The 20,444-nt window shown below is 46.3% G+C and overlaps 2 protein-coding genes across 2 annotated transcripts; both read right to left on the reverse strand.

Moving 5' to 3' along the window:
- Positions 1 to 158: 158 nt before the first annotated feature.
- Positions 159 to 5,998, reverse strand: LOC122626313 (neither inactivation nor afterpotential protein C). The gene is made up of 13 exons (XM_043806512.1): positions 5,714 to 5,998; positions 4,750 to 5,613; positions 3,744 to 4,681; positions 3,384 to 3,676; positions 3,053 to 3,324; positions 2,708 to 2,994; positions 2,474 to 2,623; positions 2,321 to 2,418; positions 2,206 to 2,259; positions 1,399 to 1,586; positions 921 to 1,336; positions 591 to 867; positions 159 to 539 (listed from the first exon to the last, which is right to left on the reverse strand). Exons 1-13 carry the CDS (start codon positions 5,996 to 5,998, stop codon positions 159 to 161), a joined length of 4,503 nt encoding a protein of 1,500 aa, XP_043662447.1.
- Positions 5,999 to 7,175: 1,177 nt separating this feature from the next.
- Positions 7,176 to 20,182, reverse strand: LOC122626611 (protein Wnt-10b). Its single transcript, XM_043806928.1, has 6 exons — positions 20,025 to 20,182; positions 14,747 to 14,894; positions 14,423 to 14,501; positions 9,229 to 9,611; positions 8,639 to 9,098; positions 7,176 to 7,363 (listed from the first exon to the last, which is right to left on the reverse strand). Exons 1-6 carry the CDS (start codon positions 20,180 to 20,182, stop codon positions 7,176 to 7,178), a joined length of 1,416 nt encoding a protein of 471 aa, XP_043662863.1.
- Positions 20,183 to 20,444: the final 262 nt, after the last annotated feature.

Genomic DNA, 20,444 nt, shown 5'->3' on the forward strand with positions numbered 1-20,444 from the left:
ACATTTTTGAGAAAGTGATGAAGAAAGCTTCAGTCATTATTATAATTTCATTATTTTGGAATTTTAGGTGGGTTTTTAGCTAAATTGTCTTACGGTTGAAGACGCACTGCTCCATTGCATAACATTTAATTATAATATATTTCTTCTAATCACTAGTTTTAGATATCGACGGCATAGCCTGAAAGTGTGATCCCAGGTGCAATCTCCTCCTCCACATAGGATCCTGCCTCCTCGAAGGACCTGGCATTGCTGTCTTCGAAGCTGCGACCCACGCTGGCAGGAGATTGTCTCAAGGTCGGAGCCCTCTGCTGCTGGCCAAAGTTCCTAGACACACCATAGTTTCCCGATGCCGAGTTATAGCCCTCATCGTCCTGGTAGCGGCGACCCGTCGATCGCAGCTTGGGCGCCTGGAACGTGTGTTGCTCACCACTGTCCGATCCCCGCCGATTGTTGAAGTCATAGGTGTTGGACTCAGATCCCCTCGGATAGTTCGTCTTGCGCAGCATGGCCTTGAAGTTGAATGGTGGATCCTCGGAGTTCTGCAAAGTAAATATGTGAAGAATTTCCTTAAGGAATTGACATGCACTTACATCTCCCTCGTTGCGAGCCATGTTCTGAAGCTCCCTGACTGGATCCGATGGTGGATACGAGGATCTTTGCTGATAGTTGCGTTGCTGCTGGTTCGGATTATTGCGATAGTAGTTGGACGAGGGCATTGGCGGAGGAGGAGGTGGAGGCGCTGCATAGCCCTTCAGGGAGTTGCGCCTGGATCCAGATCGATGTACGCCCCAGTTCTGGTTGTTATAGTTGCTGTTATAGCTGTTGTAGGCATTGTTATAGGCATTCATGTTCATCTGCATTTGATTTCTGCAAAAAACCAATGGTAAACCCAAGTTCTAGCTTTAAGTACCTTTTCCAACCTCCTCAGCTGTTGGGGATCTCGGAAGTAGCCCTGATTGTAGATATTGTCGCTCTCGCCCATGCGATCCCAGTTGGTCTGGCAAGCCTGCTCCTTCTTATAGGCGTTGTAGGTCAGGGCACAAGAAGTCATCGAGGGATTGCGCTGCAGTGGGCTGTCCCAAGGCTCGTCGTCCTCCATGTGCTGGGTTAGTAGCTGATTGGGGAACGTTTGGCGGGAGATGGAGTTGGCCGGGTCCACCATGTACTGGGTGTCGTAGAAGGGAATCTGATCCAGGCGGAATGGCATCTTCTTGATGGGCACTGGCAGTGGTCCCAACTGCGAGGAGTTCACCTCGCGCATGTTGATCCTCTCGAAGGGCACAGCCCGAGTGCATTTATTCAAGCCAGCCACCATTCGCTGGTTGTAGATGTGCACCTAATGCAGAAAGAAGGAGTTGTTTTAATCAAAACTTCACCAATATATAAAACTATGTATACCTGCTGTGAGAGATTGACAAAGTCCTGGAAGCGAGCCGCGCGGTAGTGGAGGAGCACCTGGAAGATGGACTTCTCGCGCCACTTCTTGGCGAACGGGCGGATGAAGTCGGCGGTGTTCTCGTTCAGTTGGCCGGACTTCTCGTTGACCAGCGGCGGGAGGCGGACGCGGTCGCGGAATCCCCTGTAGGCTGTGGGAAAATGGAAACGCAGGAAAGCCGTTAGAGTAACTAACCCATTTGAAAAGCGGTCGCGGTGGTGGACGAGAGGGAGGGTGCATGAGAGGGAAGTCACCTTAATTTAATTAAATTTTCATTTCTTTTCTACGCAGCACTTATAATTCATCTCTGTTCGCAGGGGCCGTCGATGTTAAGTGTTATGTCTCAGACAGCTATAAGCCGATTGGTTGCATCATGGAGGATGGAGAGGACAACCGCCCAGCGGGGTGGCATCCACACATGGGACACCACTAAGCGGCTTAAGTGGTTTGCCGAGACCCTAGACTAGATGATTGCTGCTTGTTTGCGTTTTCTACACTTTATTGGTATTGGTTGTATTGGTTGTATTAGGTATTATTGCTTGTATTACGAGTAGTATCGATCGATATAGTGATATAGTGTGTATAAATGGTAACATAGTTAGGGGCCTATTCCTCGGTGGAAGCCTGCTCGATTTTGGCTATTCGCACCGCTGCCAGAGCCTCATCCATTCTGGCCTCGAGGAACATCTCCTCCGCCTCCGAGGGCGTCTCGCTTATGTCGATATGCTCCTCGTCGTACTCTCTTAGCCTATCCACCTGCGTTTTTTTACCTTTTTGTATTTTGGACGCGGCCACATCATGATGCTCCTGTCCCTTTTTGCCCACTAGTAGGGAATTCAAAATTAGATTTCATACCATTAACTTTATAAGTATTATTTAGCTTACATTTGAACACTTTGCCGCCCTTGACTCGTTTTCGTGCTAGCAAAGCTCGCATCATGGACTGCACTTTGATGACCTTCTTCACCTGCAGCTCGTATAATCTGAAAGCAGTTGATTGTACTAGCTTTTCTCAAAGTGTATGAATCGGTAGCTCACCTGGCCAAGAACTCATCGTTATAGTAGCGCAAAAACACCTTGGTCTTGCCCAAGACCCAGCCTTCCATCTTGAGGCGCAAGAACAACAGGCGACAGTTGTCCTTGGTCATTTCCACGGGCTCATCGAAGTCAAAGGCAAGGAATTGGTATCTAAAACACAAAATATATAATACATATTTGGAAATCTGTAACTGCTTTCTGGAAATGATGATTGCAATGGAAGGGATTACCCACCGCCTTAGGAACTCCTCGAATGGCAGCCGTGAGCTAAATCCCTTCTGGCGAGCAATGACAGTGTCCAGCACACCCAAGGCCTTCATCTGCTGCTGCACGACATCCGAGTGGAAGGATCTGGGCTTGTACTCCAGATCAGCGCGAATGCAGCGGACGAAGTGCACGCCGAGATTCGCATTCTGGCTGAGCATTTTGAGCAGGGTCAGGCAGGTGAAGCGGAAGTTGGCCGCCAGGGTACGGAGATTGTTCACCTGGGAGATGCAGCCGGCACTTAGGGTATTCAAGGCCTGAAAAATAATACAATTATACGATTTAGTTTAACTTAAAAGAGATGTTTGAACTTACATATGACTTCCGTTCGGTTTCATCCTTATGCTGCACCGCCTCGAATGGCATCGTGAGATTGCCAGCCTTGGTCAGTTGGTTGGTGAACATGAGCATGATGCTCTCATCCAGCGAGGAGCGGAAGGTCTCGATCATTTCCGGCGGCACAAAGTCGCGGTTGATGTCGGTGAAGGCGCGCGTATCGTAGATGATGCGTCCCGTGTAATGGGCCACGGATATTTCAGTGGCAGTGTGCTTCTTCACAAACTGGCTGTGCTTCTCCGAAACGCGATCTGTGGATGGAATGTAGTCGAATCACATATGCAAAGTGCTGCCACAATTGGTTGTGTACCCATAATTAAATCCTGATCTTGGCAGGAGCGTGAGGCATCGTCAATGATGTAGAACAGGCCATCCGGTTTGGTTAGCAGATTATCCAGGGCCGTCTTGTTGTCATAGAAATTCAAGTTGATGGTGTCGATGTCTTCGGCCTCCATTTCCAGCATTTCGCTGATAAAAATGCGCTGATTGTAATGATACTGCATTTGCTCGTTTAGAGTGTTGATCATTAGCTGCTCGAGACCATTGCGATTGAAGCACTCGAAGCCAAACATGTCGTGGATAATGATGGCGTTTGTGTCGCCGCTTAAAAAGTGATTTAAATTACATTGTCAAGCTTTTGAATTAATAACTTAGTAGAAGTACTACTTACAACACAGCCCGTGGGAAGGACATGTTCATGTTGATCCTGTTGATGATGAAGTCCACCAATCGGGAGTAGAGTGTGCTGGCCACCGCATCGCGTGCATCCCTGGCCTCTTCAGTGGTATACTGTCGCCTCTCGGCGATGCCACCCTTGACCATGATGAAGTTGGTCAGCGACCACATGAACTTCTTCTCATCCACACGGAGGAGCTCTGAGATCCGGGACACAATGTCCGTGTTCTCCACCTCGGCAAACTTTCCGTTCTGCCGGAAGCGGATGTTGCCAATGTTCAAAATGGCGGACAGGACCTTGCGAATGGTCTCCAGTTGCTTGTGATTGAAGTCAATGTCCTGCAGGATGGTCTCGAACTCCTTGTACTTCTCCACATTGCCCTCGGGATCGTCGCGTCGATACTTGAGTTTCGATGGCGGAACTTCTGGCGGAACTCGCAGATAGCGATAATTGCGATCTGCCTTCAGATTGTACTCCTTGAGCTGATTCAGCTGATTGATGTAGTCGTAGAAGTAGTAGAAGATGTGGAAGTTGTGCTGGGTTCCATCCGTGGTGGCCACTCGCAGTTTCTCCAGCATGTACATATTGAAAACGGCGCCACTCATCTTGCCGGTTTTTCCGAAGGTCAAGCAGTACTGCAGAACACATCTGGTGGAGTCGTTGTTCACCGGAGTTCCTGCATTAACCAACATGAGGATGGCCTTGATGGAGCTCTCCACGCGCCCGGTGGCGCCTCGGTTTCCATCGCCCAGGTAGCACAGGTGCTTGATCAGCAGTCGGGCATTCGTGGACTTGCCCGAGTAACTCTCTCCGGAGAGCACAATGTGCTGCGGCTCCTTGTGGTGCAGCATGTCCTGGTAGGCGATGTCGGCCACCGAGAAGATATGCGGCTGGTTCTCCGAGCGCGACTTGAAGCGATACTTGGCATGGAACTACAGGGAAGGTAAGTAAAACATGTTTTAATTTAAATTTCTGCCGTTTACCTCTGCCTTTAACTTACCTCTGGCGGGAATTCCTGCTTTATTTCATTGGAGTTCAAGGATAACAGGATGTCGCCAATGAAACTGTAGGATTCCCCCATCGAAATGCGATGACGCAGCGACTCGATGATGTTCTCGTCCACGGGATTCTCCAAGGCAGCCAAATCCTCCGGGTACATCCTCTCCGGCTTCTCATCGAACCTCTTCACATAGCCGCGATCCACGAACAACTCCGGCTCCTTGTACAAAGTCTTTACGTCCCGGGAGAGTTCCAGCATTTCCGCGATGTCCGAACGCATCTCGTCCTCGTTTTCGATGAGCTCGGTAAGGAATGGATGCTCCACCATCTCAACCATCATGGGACGATTCTCGGCGTTCTTCTCCAGACTCTCGGATATGAAATCATTGATCTGCTGCGACCAATTGGTGGGTCGCATCAATGTCGGCGGTGGATTGCGAATAATCTGGAACATGGCCCTAGTGGGATGCATGTCGGCGAACGGTGGCTTTCCATCGGCCAACTCGATGGTGGTGATGCCCAGAGCCCAGACATCGGCGCGAACGGTGATGTCCGGTTCGCGGGACTCCATGGCGGACACCACTTCGGGGGCCATCCAGCAGGGTGATCCAATGCAGGTGCCCCTCTTGCCCAGCGTGGAGTCCACCTGACGCGATAAGCCGAAATCGCAAAGTTTGACACGCCCGTTTTTGGTCAACAGGATGTTGTCTCCCCTAATGTCCCGGTGCAGGACATGATTACGGTTCAGCTCGATGGCCGCACGGCACGTCTCCCGGATGATGTAGGCGATGTGCTCCTCTCGCATGCGACGATCCAGTTTCAGAAGCTTGTTAACCATGTCCACTGCTGTTCCTCCCGCGCAGTACTGAGATATTCAAAGGAGTGTATACAAATACAAGAAATGTCAAAATGTTGTTCATAGTTTTCGAAAAAATGTAACTTTTATGGTGTACACATGGACCCACCTCCATGACGAACCAGATCTCATCAGGTCCGTTGGGCTTGGACAGCTTGTAGACGCCATAGAACTCGGGAAGATTGGGATGGTCGCAGTAGTCCCGCAGAGTGCGGAACTCCTCCTCGATGGACACCTGGTGCTCCTCATCGTAGTGCTGAATCTTCAGGGCGACGATCCGGTCATTGTCCAGCTCCTTGGCCCGAAAAACCTTCGCATTGACTCCTTGGGCTATCTCCTCGTAAATCTCGAACTTATCCGTGGGATCCGGCAGTTGCGCGTACGGTAAATACATCCTGACTTAGATGCTTATTCTGAATATTCGAAGGACATTTGGGTTAAACTTGGTAATGAGCTCTACCACAAAAGGGTTTTCGAGGGGTTTCTTGTTCAATTTCCCTTCATGTAAATCGCATTATGCTTAAGTTCGTTGTTGCATTTTGCATAACACTTGGGAAAGGGCAGTCTAGGGGTTTCATTTTAATATTTTGGTTTCAATAACATTTAGTTTTTTTTATAGCAAAAACCTTTCTTTCACTTCAAGAATATTAAAGGATATTGAGAAAAGTTTTTACTAGATGTTTTCTTTGTAAGCACGAAGTACTTAAAGGACCTTTAAAAAAATAATAAACAATTTTGAAATAGAAAATTATAATAAACGAATCACTAATTTAAAACTTGAACAGTTGAATGTACGTTTAGTCCTTGGTAATTAATCCTTCTAAGGTTTAGCTTTTGAAACTGCAACTTTGTTTTAAGGGGATGCAGAGTGTAGTTTGTATCATATCCACTTCACAGGGCTTCCAGCACTTAATCCTTCAGGACACACACCTTCGCTGCTGCAGATTGGCACACTTATCCTACAGCTGAGTGTTTTTTTGCGGATTTCAAGGAAGTAGTTGAGCACTTGAGTGGAATTTCGAACCGACCGCACGCATGCAGCACGTACCGCTGCCGTAAGCCAACTAAATGATGGGCCAATGCAATCGGAGGCTTTTCACTGGCAAGGAAGGAAGCCATTCAATGGGCAGTAGTGCCTGGGTGCACACCTTGGACAACTATTTAGCTGGCTAATTCAATTAGCGGCGGCGACATTCACGTGCAAGTGCAACAAAAGCGGCAAAGACACACAGGTGGTGGGCACTAAAATGCCAGGTGAAAGGGAAAAGTGGCAAATGCGAGTGAAAGTCAGCTGATTGACAGACTAATTATGCATCTTATTTCGTTCGTATTTACAAAATATATTTATACGTATTTCCAAATGGCTGGAGATTGCTAAACTAGGCATTGCATGTACACACGTTGTTTATTGATGGTCTGCCCTATTGCGTACGTTATGTTTTGTTTTTTGCTGTAATACTGATTTCTTTTTGTGGTAAGTTCTGTTAGAATGAAGAAAAGTCTTTTCTTAAGCATGTGGCTGAGGCTCCATCAATCTGTCGTCCTTCGTCCTGCGTCCTTTTTCATTGTCCTCAATTGCATATGCTAATCCACTCCTCCACGTGGCACTCCTCGCACTCCACGTTACAGCACCATTGAAATTTACAGCGACACCGCTCCGCCCTCCGCTGGATGACCTGGCTATGACCACGCCCACAGCAGAGGGAGGTGCATCCGTCGCTGGTCGTGGTGTTCCGGTTGCACTTGCGTCCCACGGTGCCTGTGCAGAAATCGGCTAAGATTAGACATATTTTCCTCTTCTTAAGGATATGTTTTTTTTAGTAAATTAAATAACATTAAATAACAATAAATGTAGTTGTTATGTATAAATAAAACATCAAAATAATAAGTTAATGCTCTTAGTGGTGTGAGATTAGATCAATCAGTAAATGATTAAGTGCTTTCATCAAATGCAATCCATCGTTAAACGCCAGCTACTCCCTCCCACTGGAGCAGAAGCAATTAAAAGACCATAAATAAACCATTCAACTAAAGCACAAACAAAGTATCATAATTGTTTGGCCGGCGATAATTGCCAACGTTAATTGCCATCATTTGAATAGACACGACACTGGACACGGGCACATGAATCAAAACGCCGATGGGCGCTGCTCCCCAGTTCACTGCAGTTGGAGCTGGAGCTGGAGTTGGAGCTTGGAGTTGGAGCTGGGAGCTACCGGACTAAGCCGGCGATTAATTATAAATTTGCGTCGTAATTAACACTTTTAAACTGCTGGCAGTTGGCGGGGCAGCCGGCGAGCGCTTGATAATTTGCAAATGTGTCAACAGCCAAATGGCCAACGAAAATTGCAAGTGGCAGTTAGACGTCGATTTCGATATGAACGTGCCGCAGCTTCGACCGATCCCCCTAAGTCAGGGTACAATCAAGGGGGGTTACAACTACCCCAATTGGTATTTTTAAGACACTTACTATTAAGCTTTCAATGGTTTTACAATCGGTATGTAGCTAACAATAACTGCAAGTTAAGCATCAGCAAGTTAAAATTTTTTTTTTCAAGAAAATAAGTAAAGACCCCCCCTTAATTTTCCGGCCCCCGCCACTGCTTTATACCATCCAAACTGAGTGGAGCTGATCCGATCCAATCCAATCCGATCCAAAGTGAGCTAAGCTAAACTGAGCTGCGCATGCGTCGCTGTTGCATTTTTTGTACGTGAATTATGTGGCAGGTTTGGTAGCCCGTTTAAATGCAACAAAAAACGAAAAAAAAAGAAAACATTTTTGCTGCATTTGCGGTGGCTGCCGTTGTTCATTTGCATTTGTGATTTATTTATTAGAGGCAAATCAAATTTATCGCCCGGCTCGTATCGGTAAATCATTTTTAATTAGTTGCACCGCATTTGCTAACGACAAAATAGTAAATTAACTTATTAAGTAATGTTTATGTGCGTAGGACTTTAAACTGATACTCGTAAGATGTGTAAGCTGTTAATGAGTGAGTACAACAAGAATGCTAGGGTACGAACATGGACTTACCCTGTATATCGGCACCCAGATCCCGCTCACAAAAGTTGGGCGAGCGCTGATAGTAGAACAGCGATGTCTCCAGTTTGCGGGCCATTCGTGCCGCATTCTTATCGGCGCTCGGCTGCCGCGTGCCCCGCTCCACACCGAGCTCGTCATGCCGCCGCGCATCGGAGTCACCTGCTCCGCCATCGTCGTGGCCACCGGATGCATCCGCGCCATCCAGATCGGTGGACGTGGATCCGGAGTTGCTGCCTCCATTTGATTTCTTATTGCGCGCCCGTTTCAAGACGACCACGGGCTCGCCGTTGCCCAGATTCGACTGATCCACGAGAATGGCCTTGCGGAACTGGTGCTTCAGCACCTTGCCCACAATGTGGAAGTCGGGGGCGGACTTCCAGCAGGTCTTCAGCTGGCAGCTGCCGGACATGCCGTGGCACTTGCACCGGAACTCCATGTTGTTGGAGACGGCCTGGAATGGTGGTCAGTTACATATGTTTTTGGTTACTAAACCCAGTATATCCAAGTTCAAATAAGTAATAGTGGGCAAAACTAATAAAGTAAAGTCATCTACTTGGTGTCCAAGGAAGAGCTGAACTCACTATCCGGCCGGCGTGATTGTTGTGCAGATTGATCTTCGACTGAATGTCGCCGGCCTTCTCGCGGCAGTCGAGGAACAGCTTGGAGTACTCGACCCCAAAGTCCATGTTGTGGGAGCAGCCGCCCCACTTCCAGCGGCTGGCGATCTTGGAGCGCTCGTACTTCTTCTCCTCCTCGGGCGTCAGTATCTGGTTGGTCTCCAAGTACTGCAGAAACTGCTTCTTCTCCTTGTCCAGCGACTGGCGCAGGTTCTTGTTCAGCGTCTTGCGATTGATGGTCGGGTCGCAGCCGCAGGACATCAAACGACCTTGGCTGCAGGCGCGGGCCACACTGTGGGCCACCCCGGCAGCCGAGATGGCAAAGGCGAACGCACTCTCCCGGTAGCCTAAAACGGCAAGCACAAGTGCGATCTTTGGAATGGTATCGAAATGACTGGAGAAGAACTGGGGAGCAGGTCCTGCCCCTGGGAATCATTGGCCACTATTGCAATTTATGCGGTGTTATTTTTAACGCTGCATTCGAAGCAGTCGCCGCCCTGGGAATTCAGCGGCTTTTCAGCTTTGACAACAGCCCAAAGCAAGCGGACTGTGTGGCAAGAACACTTTTAATGATGCAGTCCACACCCACCCGAGGCTGGAGTGCACTTGGCAAAAAATACCCAAATATTATGGGTCAGACAATAGGTAGCACTAAGGATTAAAATTAAGATTGAAGGCCTTTCAAGTTTACCCATTTAAGTATATGCTACGTTGATTCTAAAAGTTGATTATTGAGTAGCAAACAAATATGGTTCCTAAAACTGTAACTTTTTCTCATGCAAATATTCTAAATAAAGTGATACTTATAGTAAGAGAACGTACTTAAATATTCGCTAAGGAAACCGCTGGGAAATTGTTCAAGTGCATTATTTGAAATGCCTTATGCAGCGCTGACAGCTGTCAAATGGCTGTCAAAAAAGCTGACGTTAATCACGGTCGACGTGGCCGTGAGTGGCCCAAAGTTGGCAGCATTTGTCAATCGATTGACATGCAAATGGCCAGCGCCACTTTGCATAATCCCAAATTGAGCCTGAAGCGAGAGGGAGACAGAGAGAGAGAGAGATAGAGAGAGATCTCCAAATTGGCGACAGTACGAGTACATATGTCAGCGTGACAGGCTTGCATCATTCTGGGGTCGCGGATCCGGGTGGCGATCCCCTCCAGCTCCTGTCAAGCAATCAGTCAGCCAGTCAAGCTGGCCAGTCCGTCACTCAGGATGCGCACGAATGCAAATGTCAATGTTGTGACAAGTTGTCGTACAGATCGCGGGGCTCCGGCGATCGATCGATCGATTGAAGTGCAAGTGCAATGGAAAATTGTGTGTGCAGCGCGCATTTGATTGACGATTAAGACGCCATCAATCAAGGCATCAGCGAACAGTAGCCCCAGCCCCAGCACCAGCCGTCCCACTTGGTATGCTCCACTCCCGCTTTTCACTGACCACTGATGATCGCCCCGTTTGTCCATCGCCCATTGCCCATTGCCGATGGCCGATTGCTGATCAATGATCGCTGATCAGCGATCGCTGACTTGATTTATGCACGCTTTGTTTGTCTGGCCAGGCTGACGGTTGTCCCCTCTCGGGCCATTTGCAAATCCAAATCACATCATTGGCAACAGTTACATTTGACAATGCCTTGGGGTCTCTCGAAGTGCCGATCTACCGATCTCGCGATCTCTCACCGCCTTGCGCATAAATTGGCCACAAACCCCGGGATCGGGAGGCTGTCGGAGCTGGCCTGGCGACCTGTCTCGATCTCCGCCAGAGTCTGCAGCTCCCGACCCCGTTTCCCCGTTTCCCGTCCGTGTCTCCTTTCCCCTGTGTGTCACAATCCCAAGTAATTGTTTGCGACATACGTCGCTCGCTTGTTGTCACAAGTCCAGAGAAACCCATGAGGACCAAAGAGATAGAGCGAGCCAGAGGTCCTCACATAAAGGTCGCTCTTAAGTCACACACTAAGAAATATATTTTACAAAAATATCAATCAATAATGCCCTGAATTTTAAAGGTATCATAGGAAGTTTGCATATAATGTGGACTCTACAAACTGAAGAACTAATAAAGTACAAACTAAACAAGAAACGATATTTTAACAAGTGATTCTTTGTCTTCGTGGCTTTCTTTTCAAGTGTAGGTAATCCTTTTACTACTTTTGTGGTGCAGGCTTTCGGTGGAGCCTCCACCCCTCCACTGCTCCACTTGATTGACAATAATGCATGGTAGCAGAAGCAGCAGCAGCCGAAGCAGCAACCCAATCCAAGATCAGCGATCTGCAACGACGACGTTGCGACGATCGACGATCGACGACCGACGAGCTCCATAAGTTATAGTAGATGTATGCAAAATAGTTGACCTGTCCGTGCGCCGTTTCGATTGTCAGTCATTGTGCGACTCGGCGACCGGGCGACTTGATTTGTTTCGTTTCACTTGGTCGCCCCATCGTTGAGGTTCCATGTCCACCGTTCACCGTCCCCCCTCCACAGTCCATGCTCCGCTGTCCACCGTCCACCGTCCAGTGTCCACTGTTCACTGTCCACTCTCCACTGTCCATCGAATGAATCCCTGACTTTGTGGCTGCCTTTCTGCCCTTATAAGTCGTCTTCGCTGGCCGCGATCGTTGCACGCGTTGCTGTTGGCCTGTCAATATTGACTCTCGTTATGTGCAGTTCCTTCCTTATTTAATGGACGCACGAACGGACCGGGTTGACAAACGGACAGTGGACTGACCGACGGACGGACGGACTAACGGACATACGGACGGACGGATGGGCGGACGGACAAACGGACAGACGGACGATCCTCAGACATGTCAGTGACATAAGCTTGGGTTTACCATATTGGCTGAAGGCTAGTCGAGAGTTACTTGGAAGTGCTGCTGCTGCTGCTGGTGTGGCATGCATTTGGAGATTTATGGTTCGGCATTGTCTTTTCGGCAATGTTGTTAACTTTAACCCGCCGGTTTGGTATTTGCCTCAATCGGCTGTCATGCCCCCGAATGCAAATAATATGCACTTTTTGTGTAATGGCATGATTTGGTCACAGATACATTAATTTCCAATGGTACCAGCGCTGTTTTCATTTCTTAAAACAACGCATTTAGTATCGGATTTTGATTCTGATTAAAATTGTAATAAAATTTGAATAATCAAGAGCGGCAGCTTTTTCTGCTTCACGGAATTTAGTCAGATTAGGAAGCGGTAACGATGCTGATAATCACGTCAGTGGAATGACAATGACAATGTTGGGACTCTGTCCGTGTCCACATCCACAGCCACATTCGCGTCCAGATCCACATCCACATCCCATATCCCGAGTCCCGAGTCCCACAGTCCACACCCCATATCCAGGTCCATTCCCAGGACTGTCGGGTCCTGTCTTCTGCTCTCCAAAAAGCATTCGTTTGTCTGGGCTGTTTGTTGTCAGTGGATGCGGCAGCATCCGTCAACGGAGATAACAATTTTTTAAATTGAAATTGAATGAAGTGGTTTGCTTACAATATAATTTATACGATGAATGCAAATAAATTACGCCGTACGAAAGACGAAAACGAGATGAGGCCCCTGGCCTTTCCCTTTTTAGCTCTTCAGCTCTTCAGGTCTTTAGCTCTTTAGCTATTCAGCTTCTGTTGTCGTTGTTGTCGCCTGTCGCATTGAAATTTGTGAGAAATCTCCCGAACATCTCCGGCCATATATCGTTTGCATCTGGATTGCAGTGCCGCCATTTTGGCCATTTCCATTGTGTTTTCTTCGGGTCCTCCAAGGCTCCAAGGCCCCTTCCCCCTTTCCATCTTTTTGGCATTTTTACAGCAATCGCATGATGCATAATTTAACTAATGAAGCATTCTGCTCGAGGAAGTGGGCTTATTCCCAAAGGAGAGCTCAAGTGTTTGGCCAAATTAGTGGGCAATTGAGTCCGGATTTATTTCCCTAAATTGTATTTACATTTTAATGAGTATGCATACCGGTTATAGGGTTGTTGCTTATAGATTTAAAATGGTTATTTATATGATTTCCGTTCCAATGATTTAATTACGATCCATAAGCAATTACTCTATGACGTTCCGGTCTTTTGGTAGTTAGAAGAACCTAGTGGTTATGTCACACCATCCCATTTGTGCCATGACTCATAACAGTAGTCAACGGGATAATAGGAGAACCCGAGATCGGCGCCTGTGATCAGAGTTACCGCTACTTGTTGGCCCGGCCAACAAAAGGGGCTTAGAATGCGGCGCCCCTTTGTTGCATTTAGATGGGCTAGTGAGTGTGCGATCTATCCGTCATGAGGCACACGTCGCGTGGGTTTCCCAACGGCGGATTGGGTAACACAATGCCCCGCGGACAGATTAAGATATCAAAGTCAAAGTTCGCATAGCCGCCGTTTTCGCGATGCGAGATGCACCGGTCTGTGACAAAACGGTGGGTCCCGGTCCTCAAAACGAGCTCCACTCGACACTCTTACCCGGCCGCATAGAAATTCGATCTAGTCCGGTTGGCAGTGGTGCACAGAAAAAAAAATATTACCTAAAGTTTGTAATTATAAACTTATACCATGGATGGATATCTCTATGGTAAATGTCAAATGGCGGAATATACTAGTAGGTAATAAGAGTAAAGCATAACTACTGCTTATGAAAATGATCGGCTATAAATTCCATAAATAAAACATAATTTAGCATAAACTATTACGTATATTTTTTTGAAATTTAAAATGTTTTTAAGTTTCTGGGAAATCATTTTCCGAGTGGAAGGCATTAGAAGCTGGGATTTGGTTGCTGCTGTGGCTTTTGCGCCATGTCGTGTCTAATAATGCGACGGTTAATAGCTTCGGACATTGTCTGCTTGACCAACTGTCTCCGCTATGGGCAATTTTAATTAGACTCTTTTCCTAGCGGCTTGCGTGTGGGCCGGCCATGTTTTCCCCCTCACCTCACCCCTTTCAAATGCACAGCCCTGCATTTTCCGAACCGCAAAACTCGTTGACAATCTGAGCAGTTGGCGGACTTGAGACTTGAGTTGGCGACTTGGGCCGGTCATAAAGCGATTTTGTTTGCGTGAAAGCTGAGCCACGCTTACTGCACATTTTAGTGTCAGCTTAATGGCTTTGGGCCACGGCTACTACGGCGGCAACCTGAACCTGGGAAACTCTCGGCCAACTCACCTTTCTTCAGCAAACTGGAGGCATGCGGATTGCGGCTCTTTGTGCTCAGCGACGAACAGTTCCAGCGATGCCATTGAAACTGTTGGGTGAATGCGAGTGCAGGCAAAATAGGGGAATTTTAATGGCACTCAATTGGTAAGGAGTTCATTTAAATATAGGGAAAATGTGCTATCAAACTGTCTCTCATTAAGACAACTTTCACTATGGTGTTTAAGAAATGGCACTCTTTGCTTCAGCAAAATGATAGCAAAATCTACATTTCTTGTGAATGTTTGATTATCACGTTTTCGATGGGGTTCAAAATTCTTATTGGTAATTTCGCACCTGAATTTGGCATTCCCGTATGGCCATGTCGAGTCCTTCGAGAGCTGCCGCCGTCACATCACTGGCCTTGTAGCAGAGCTCCACCTGATCCTTGGTCAATCCAGGCACTGAACGGCAGGTGGCACGGCCATCCGGCAAGCCATAGAGCCTGCAACAAAATGGGGTATAGTATTAGCAAGGGGTCTAAACCAAATGCTCGCATAGACGATGGGAAAAATGTTGATTAGCACAGCGCTTGACTTTGCACACTCAGAACTTTAAATCCAATTAAATTTTGATTACCGCTACCAACCGCAGTTGGCAATAAATGCCCCGAAAAAGTGAACCCAACAATTCGAAAACCGTAATTAACCTTGAGTGGCTGGCACAAACCGCAGAAGAGACCCCAAAAAACAAGACTAAACTAATTAAATTTCGTTTTGTTTTCGTTTCTCTAGATGTGAAATTAAATTTGCCTTTTTTTTTTGTTTTAGCTGAGATTTAATCGAGTTATTCACAGCGTAGCGGGTTCGAGACAGTAGCTAAATATAATTTTTGTTACCAAGCTCGTCGTAAATCTTGTTGTCAAATTGCTGGGCGATGAATCACTCGGCTCTGCAGCAGCCGAAAAAGATAATGGTCAACTAGAACTGGCGATTCTTAACCCCAAAGAACTGACTAATCCTGAGTACTTAGAAAATCTATTAATTTTCAGAAATTGTGATAAATAAAGAAGCTACGCTACACTGCAATGAATATTTGTGTGCTCAGGTCATTTACTTGTGATGTGATTCTAATGTGCTAAGCGTTGAATCCCCATCATTTCCCATGTACATGAGGAGGGTTAACCATTTCGCTCCCGACTGAACCCATTTCAGATCGGGCCGTAGCGTTCAAGGTCAGCCAAGTTGAGTTAAGCCAAGTCGAGGTGTTCAGATCTTGGGCCAGAGATACAGATACGAGTTTTTTTTGTTGTTGTCGATTTTTTTCCAGCGGTAGTGAGCGGTGAGTGAGTGCCAGTTGACGTTGAACAACTTCATCTGAGTTTAGCTATAGGTCTAACTTCAGCTGATGTTGGGGTAAAGTTAAAGTTGTTGCCACATCGCGACTTGCATCGCTGTTGAATCGCGTCGAAATCGCGTTGATCTACGACACGCAGCGAGGAATACCGGGCGTATACGTGATGTGCGTCTGGCGTCTGCAGCTTAAAATCGTTGGTAAATATATTTATTTTCTTAATGCCCAGACTCACTGCTGCTTCTTGCTCGCGGGGTTAATTGTGGCACGTCGCGTGTAGGAAAAACGAACAAAAATGCCTCAAATGAATAAACGTGCCATTTTCACACACGTCTCTCTGTTGCAAAGAGCCAAGATTTCGAGATCCTCATCGCCGCATTGCGCCTCATTTGTATGCCACTCGCGTTCCGGCGTAACTGCAGTCGTTGATTTGGCCAGCAGATCACCAGATGGCCAGATCCGCACAGCAGGTTCAAATAATTTACGAAATTTGTCATTTTAAATGGTGAATTTTGCATATGAAATTAGTGCAACACCGACCAATATAGTAGAGCTTTCTGGTTCTCGATTTAATGGATTTTTAAAATTATCTTTTAACTGGTGAGCATTCCTATTTCACAATCAAATTAGACTTATCTTAATTGCAAACAAACAAAATTAGAAACTAATAAAAAAAAGGATACCAACACAGTTATGTGTGTTGCCCCAACACGCCGTATCATTATTTGCCAATCGAAGCAACAAAGCTGCGATTTAAAAGAGTAAAAGATATATCGAGCTGGAGAAACGAGGATGAAAGAACCTCAACAACTTCTTGGGCAAAATGCATTTTAATTGGCTGACGTTTCTGCGATACGAATGCGAATTCGCAATGCGAGCCAGACATCTCGCCAGATAAAGAATTTAAACTGATGCACATTTTGTTAACAGCTTTATAAAGCATATGGCTTTTAGTTACCATTGCCGATGCCATTTGCCGACTTCAATAAAACTGATAAGCGAACGCAAGGAGAGAATGAGCAGTACACTTGAAAAACTGGATGTTAAACTAAAGTGGGCTTCTATAACATTTATGTAATTATCTTACTTATTTTAGCAAAATAGATAGGCCTATCTAAGTCAGTTTTGTGTTCATATTTTTCTTTTCTGCTGATATATATTATATATAATATTTTAAACAGGGTTTTAATAATTTCTGTGCACTAAATGTGCCTGAATCGCCAGTTTCAGGAGTCTGAGTCATGCTCTTCCAGCCAGTTCAGTTCAGTTCGCAGATTCCTCGTTTGCGTATTTCACGCGATGCGATAGCAATGCAATTGATTCGCTTATAAAATTTATCGATCGCTGTTGCCTCGAAAAAGGAGCGAAGACGTTTGCTTATCAGCCACGAAAAGAGTGTTGGGGCCGAGATAAAAGCCGGCAACTGGCAAGCTCTAAATTTCATTTCGATTTTCATAACCGCTGCAGTCCTTTCTCACGCTCCACGATTCTCGGAGTTCTATTGAAATGCCATAAAAAGATTGAGGCTTTAATAGGCGCCGCCACAGCCAGACTTTTTCTTTTTCCCCTGTTTTCTGCTATATACGAGTATACATATATATATTTGTACATTTTTGTATATTTTTGCCTGGTCTGTCAAACGGTAGCCCATGCATAAATCAAGGATTTCTGCCGCTTTCGGCTTATGCCCACAGCGAACTATATATGTATATACAATCTTTGTTATTCGGCTAGCCTAAGCCAGTTAGGCAAAACAATGTTTCCCACACAGAGATACGAGTAGATGAATACAGACGGATAGCCGGAGATTGAAGCATTTCAGACGGGGCAGATAACTTTGGTGGAGACATTCCTGAACAGTTTGTTGCGACTGGAGGGGGGTTTGAATTCGGGCGACCACAGCCACAGCTAGGAATGTCTTTGATCCAATCCGTTCGTACAGGGTGATCCGGCATAAAAGTATTTCATTTCCATATACCACGAATGATTTGGGCTATTAAATGCGATTATCGCATATTTTTGACTCTCTGTTTAAGGGATTGCTCAGCAAGAACACTTTAAATGTGTAGGGATTGCGATAGAATTTAATTTAGTTTTTGTATTATAGAATCTTTGCTTAAGAATTTCTTGATTAATAGTTAATGTGTCATCAAGTTTCCCTTCATTACTGTTTAATAAACTAAAACTAATGCAATGTAATCATCTAGAACACACTAATATTATGCTGGCTGGCGGAAGCGACTGGCAAATTGGCAGCTTTTGGCTCATAAATAAATGCACTTCAAGCCCGAGTTGTTGATGCGAGAAGAAAACACCTGAAGAGTCCTTGAACGTGTGAAATCCGCTGCAGTGCTGCCTCACCTGTGCGCAGGTGTGCAGTGGGTGTGTGTGTGCACCCAATTAAGCTGCAAACTGCAGCACTGGCGACCCGGAGGCGTGGCACTTCGCCAATTCATTTGCATTTCAAACGGGCGAAATTGTGGCTCACCAATGCGCTGGATGTGGTTGTGTGGATGTGTGGGTGTGTGTGTGTGTGTGTGTGTGTGTGTGTGCGCGCCTCATTATGCGTTGCAATTATGACGTTGCAACTACAAGGATGACGAAGGCAACATCGCCAGCGAATTGCAGGCCGCACTTCAGTTGCAACATCGCTGCACCGCTGCACTGCTGCAGTCTCAACGAGCAGAGCAAAAAGTATGTTGACAACCCCAAGAAACAAGAAAGGCAAGCAGTGCATTTGCGATACGAAGATTTAAACACCCTTGCAAATCAGTTTTATACCAGCTTTTAAAAACAAATTTAGTAAATAGAGTTTAGTTGAAAAATTAAACTTTTGTCTAAGTACCACTTTTATACCACTTTTATAAAATTCTCTTATTCTTAAGCTGAGAAAAAATGTTCTAACGTAAATTGCAGTATGTTAACGTAGTCTCTATATAAAAAGAAGTAGCTGAAATATTTTTTTCTATAATGTATTTTTTTCGATTAAATGCCAAGAGTATCTTAGCTTTTTATTCAAATACTCTCTAATTTATTATTTAAATATTTATTATTAACCCCGATCACCCTATCGAAAGTACCCCTTGAAAGTGTATGACAAGAACGAGAGTAACGAGATTAACAAGCTGCAACTACTAGGCGAGGCAACCAGTCAGGCAAGGCGCAGTAATGCAACGAACAACCAACATCCAGTACCCAGCATCCATCCATCCCAGCTCCCTGATCCCTGCTCCCTGCTCCCTGCCTCCTGCTCCCTGTTCACTGCATCCAGATGCATGCACCCTGTGCCCGGCTCCGCCTCACTGCGCACATGGAAAGCCGAGAGCCTGGCCAGAAGACGCGGATTGACAAGCGACCCAGGCGCATTAAAAGGCTTGAGTGCCGGGGACCACCCTGCAATTGGAATCAGCTCAATTGTGTGTAGGCCCCCGTGGCTCAGCCACTGCGAACATTGGAGGGGATTCCGATTGCGATTCCGAATCCGACAGCCAGCAATCCCAGCTCCCAGCTCCAGTCATCCACGGCTGGCGACCATGGGCTCCCGTTGGCAATTTCATTTGTGGCAAGCAGCGCGGCCTTCTAAAATGGCGGACGTTGTTTGGAATGGTCTAACATGCAAGTTGCCATTTTTGTGGCATGGCCGCCAAATAGGTTTGTTTGCGCGGATTGGATTAGCTTAATCTTTGGCAAAATTACTAGTATCTGAGCTATGAAAAAGTAATGTCAAATTGAAAATAGTTGTATCACAATCACGCTTCGTTATGAAGCAATATAGATTTACAACTTTCTGGGTTAGATTTTCGTGATGGGAACACCTTTTTAACTCACAATTAAAATAGTTCCAATTTCCCATCATCCGCCACAAAACAATAATCCAAGCATGAAGGTGAAGACAGTCGTTGTTCCCACAACCACGAAACAATCTCGAGTTAATCGGACACAATTAGGTTGGCTTAATTTCACTGGCCTATCACTAGATCGATATTAATTATGCCAACACCTTCGGCTGACAGCTGTTTCTCGGGCTCGCTGCGGCGATTGATTAATCTGTTGTCGCTGTTGCCGCTTGTCGTTTAATTAATTAACCCGCCAACAGGCCACCGGGCCAACAGGCAACAACTAACACGGCGTAATGAGCCCGACTGGGGAGTTAATATGTCGACAGGCCTCTTTATACCAGTAAACCATACACCGAGTTTTGCTCTACAAGCGCGCGAATGGTGATGGATTCGTTTTCGGTCTTAGGATACTCTATACTCTAGACTCTAGACTCTAGACTCACCAGCGTGTGCAGCAGGCCAAGATAATCACAACAATTAAATGCAAATTGCAATGGCGCGATGAGGCTGTTGTGGCCGTGGTGGCAACCAGGTTGTTGCTGCCGCTTCCTGCTTCTTGCTGCTGCTTGTGGCCTTTTGATGTTGCTCGCCACGCAGTCATCGCTCGGCTTTGATTTGCATAAATTTTCATACAATTGGGGCCAAATGTTTAATTGCACAGCATTTTCGTTAATCAATTTATCACTTGGCACTGTGGTTTGGCTCGTTGCAGCAGCGGCTTTTGAACTCGTACGCTGGGCCCAAGGAGCAGGAAACATTTTGTAGAGCTCATTTGAACTGAAAAAACTGTTTTTCTTGGGTCTTTCACATTTTTTGTTAACTTTTATTTATTCGCCGTTGCTCACCAATTTCTTGTAGTTTCA

This window comes from Drosophila teissieri, chromosome 2L, assembly GCF_016746235.2.
Source record: "Drosophila teissieri strain GT53w chromosome 2L, Prin_Dtei_1.1, whole genome shotgun sequence".
In the NCBI taxonomy this organism is placed as follows: domain Eukaryota; kingdom Metazoa; phylum Arthropoda; class Insecta; order Diptera; family Drosophilidae; genus Drosophila; species Drosophila teissieri.